Below are 2,690 nucleotides of genomic sequence, written 5' to 3'. Positions count from 1 at the left end.
CTAGTTGCGTGATGGCTGCATGGGTTTCCGTACCCACGGATGGCACACTACAGCCCCCTCCCTTTGCACGTACTTACTTAAGCTGCTGCATTCGGAGTACGAGCAGCTGTTGCAAGGTCTCGTTCTGCTTTCGCTGCAGCGAGGCCAGTTGCTGTGCGACCACTCGAACGGGGCCAGCCAGACCTCTCAGCGTTGCCACTGCGGAGTCGACTTCTCGCCCCGACACGCTAGGTCCCTCATGCTCATCATGGTCGTCACTATTGTTTTGGAAGCACTCCGTGACCTCGCCGTCCTTGAGCTCCTCGACCTCCCGGGGAGCGAACGTTCGCTCAGTATCTGAGGGAGTAGGCCCGCGAGACTGCTCTGGTGCCAGTAGCTCTGGTGCACTGCTTTGCTGCAGGCAAAGGCTCGATAACTGTGAGCTTAGTTCGCGCGCGCGAGCAATTGCCTCCTGTGCGCGACGGAGATTCTCGCTTATAGAATCCATAACTGTCCGTGTAAGGAAGCGAAACCACTCTTCCTTTAATGACTGTATATCGATGGAATAAACATATCGATCGATAGCACTGTACGGAATGTACACGGCTTACAGGTTACATGAGCGAAATATCAATGTCATTAAATTTAGGGTGCTAGCATAGAAGATTAAGTTCACGGCATTTCCAAGGAAAACTGAAGGTTTCCTACTGAGGACCATGATTGGTTCTGCAGGGCTCCTTCATAGCTTGGGCGCGGCTCTTACCAGTGTAGTGGCTTTGGGGCGCTGCTCGACAGGTTGGTACATGATTTGCGTCGATGTGGGTTTTCTTAGCCGACGTCAACTGTTCTTACTTTGCTCTGGAAACTAATGCCTGCAGTGACTGCAAATCTTCAAGGGCAAGGGTTGCGCTGCTTAGCAGTTGCAGCAGCTGCGGGGGGAGCTGAGCTTACGGGGCCGGATTGGCAGGAGCGTTCGACGTCAGCTGACGCAGAGAGCACCCGCGGGAGAGGTAGCGCTGAGCGGGCCATCGACGCTGCCAGTACCAGCGGGAACAGAGGGGCCGGCAGCAGCGACGGGGTATTTAACGTCGATTATCGGCGTGTCGTCTCGGAGAGGCGCGCGGCAGCGCAGGGCTCCCTGGAGGGCATCATACACATCCAGAACACCTTTAACAACATCATTCTGACCCTTACAGATCAACAGGGCTTCATCAAAACGTATACTTCAGCGGGTATCGTGGGTTTCCGGGGCGCCCGCAGGTCACAGCCCGTCGCAGCCGAACGAGCCGCGGAGGAGCTAGCGCGTCGGGCGCTCAAATTAGGCTATTCGACAGTTTCCATACGACTTAAAGGTCCCGGCAACACCAAGCAATATGCAGTGCAGTCTCTCGCGGCCGCTGGTCTCCAGATTATAAGCCTGGCGGACGTGACGCCGATTCCGTACAATGGCTGCCGCCTGCCCAAAAGGCGCCGGGTGTGAAAAGGTTTGGGTGCTCTGCGGCTGCTCCATTGCATGCAGGCAGGTTGAGGTTCTCCCTTCACTGACCCAGGTCAGGTGGCGGCGATTGACCGTACTGCAATGGCGATTGACCGTGCTAGCTAGGACAGGGTATGCATGTTGACAATGGTGCAAGTGTCAGCTATATTCCTATGGTTTGGGGGCTGATGGATTTTTCAGGATGACCATTGCTTATCCTGGCGTGTCCTGGCGTGTAGTGTTCATACCCTTGGGGGCGAGGGTCGCTAGAAGGGGGGCTTTGGGAAATCGTTTCTGTGGCTGTGTGTGCTGTCGTTGGCCAGCGGCTTGCTGTTGCAGGAAGCGCACGTGATGCAGCTTCCAGCCTTGGGCACAGTGTATTGTGACGTGTACGGCGTACTAAACGGAAGGGTTGGAACTTGCCGCGTCGCGACGGACTTAATGCATATGATTGCTTCTCATGGAAACAGTTTTACGTTGGAACCTTTAAGGTTATTGCAGGTTGATTGCGGTAGACGTGTCTGAGCTTTCGGCGCGCTGAAACGACTGTAACAAGGATAGAGAAAGACCTCCATTTCTGAATTGTCAACGCTTAAGGGTTTTCTATGATATAGTGCTTAGGCTGATGAATCAACCGCAGGAGCTTGGCTTGCGTGCTCAGGTAGTTTCACCGACCGCCGATATCTAGAATTGCAGCACGTAGATTCATTAATTTAATGCATCTAAAATAATCGATATTGTTGGCAGGTGCTGGACGTGGTTCCCCCAGGCCCCATACACAGAAATCGACACAATGCAGTGGCCAAGTTCTCGCATGTAAGCAATCACAATTCTCGGTACCAGCATCTTGGCAAATCGTCCCTGATTTATAATCCAACGGCAGCATAAGCCGTGTCCGGTCTACGGTTTGGTCGTCCCGGACATCGGTACTGACTTCAACAGCTAAGAATCCCGGATTATGCGGGATGAGGGTAGCATTGCATAAGTTTGCGGTGTTCCACACCGAGGTTCAGCAGCGTGGCTAGCATCAGAACCCCTGCACGAGCTGATACCAGAGCACCTTGGGGAAGTGATGGGCGAAGGAATGACCGACTCGTCGGCTCCTAACCACTCGCGCCCACGCCGCTGCCCTCATGCAATGCAACCCCTCACACTGCTGGTACCCGGCCCCTGTTTCCCACCAATGACAGCGCATACCCAACTTCCGGGACCCGTACTGCACCTTCTCCCTGGT

The 2,690-nt window shown here is 54.5% G+C and overlaps 1 protein-coding gene across 1 annotated transcript; it reads left to right on the top strand.

Annotated features, from left to right (window-relative positions):
* Positions 1 to 1,114: 1,114 nt before the first annotated feature.
* mrpS11 (mitochondrial ribosomal protein S11) lies at positions 1,115 to 2,022 on the top strand (the record flags this gene model as incomplete). The annotated part of the gene is made up of 1 exon (XM_002946582.1): positions 1,115 to 2,022. A coding segment is annotated over one exon (345 nt), but the record flags the coding sequence as incomplete, so codon positions are not given.
* Between the last annotated feature and the right edge of the window lie 668 nt (positions 2,023 to 2,690).

The sequence above is a fragment of the Volvox carteri genome (genome assembly GCF_000143455.1).
Source record: "Volvox carteri f. nagariensis unplaced genomic scaffold VOLCAscaffold_3, whole genome shotgun sequence".
NCBI classification, from domain to species: domain Eukaryota; kingdom Viridiplantae; phylum Chlorophyta; class Chlorophyceae; order Chlamydomonadales; family Volvocaceae; genus Volvox; species Volvox carteri.
The sequence above is the reverse complement of the archived record's forward strand: the minus strand, read 5'-3'. Positions and strand labels throughout refer to the sequence as shown.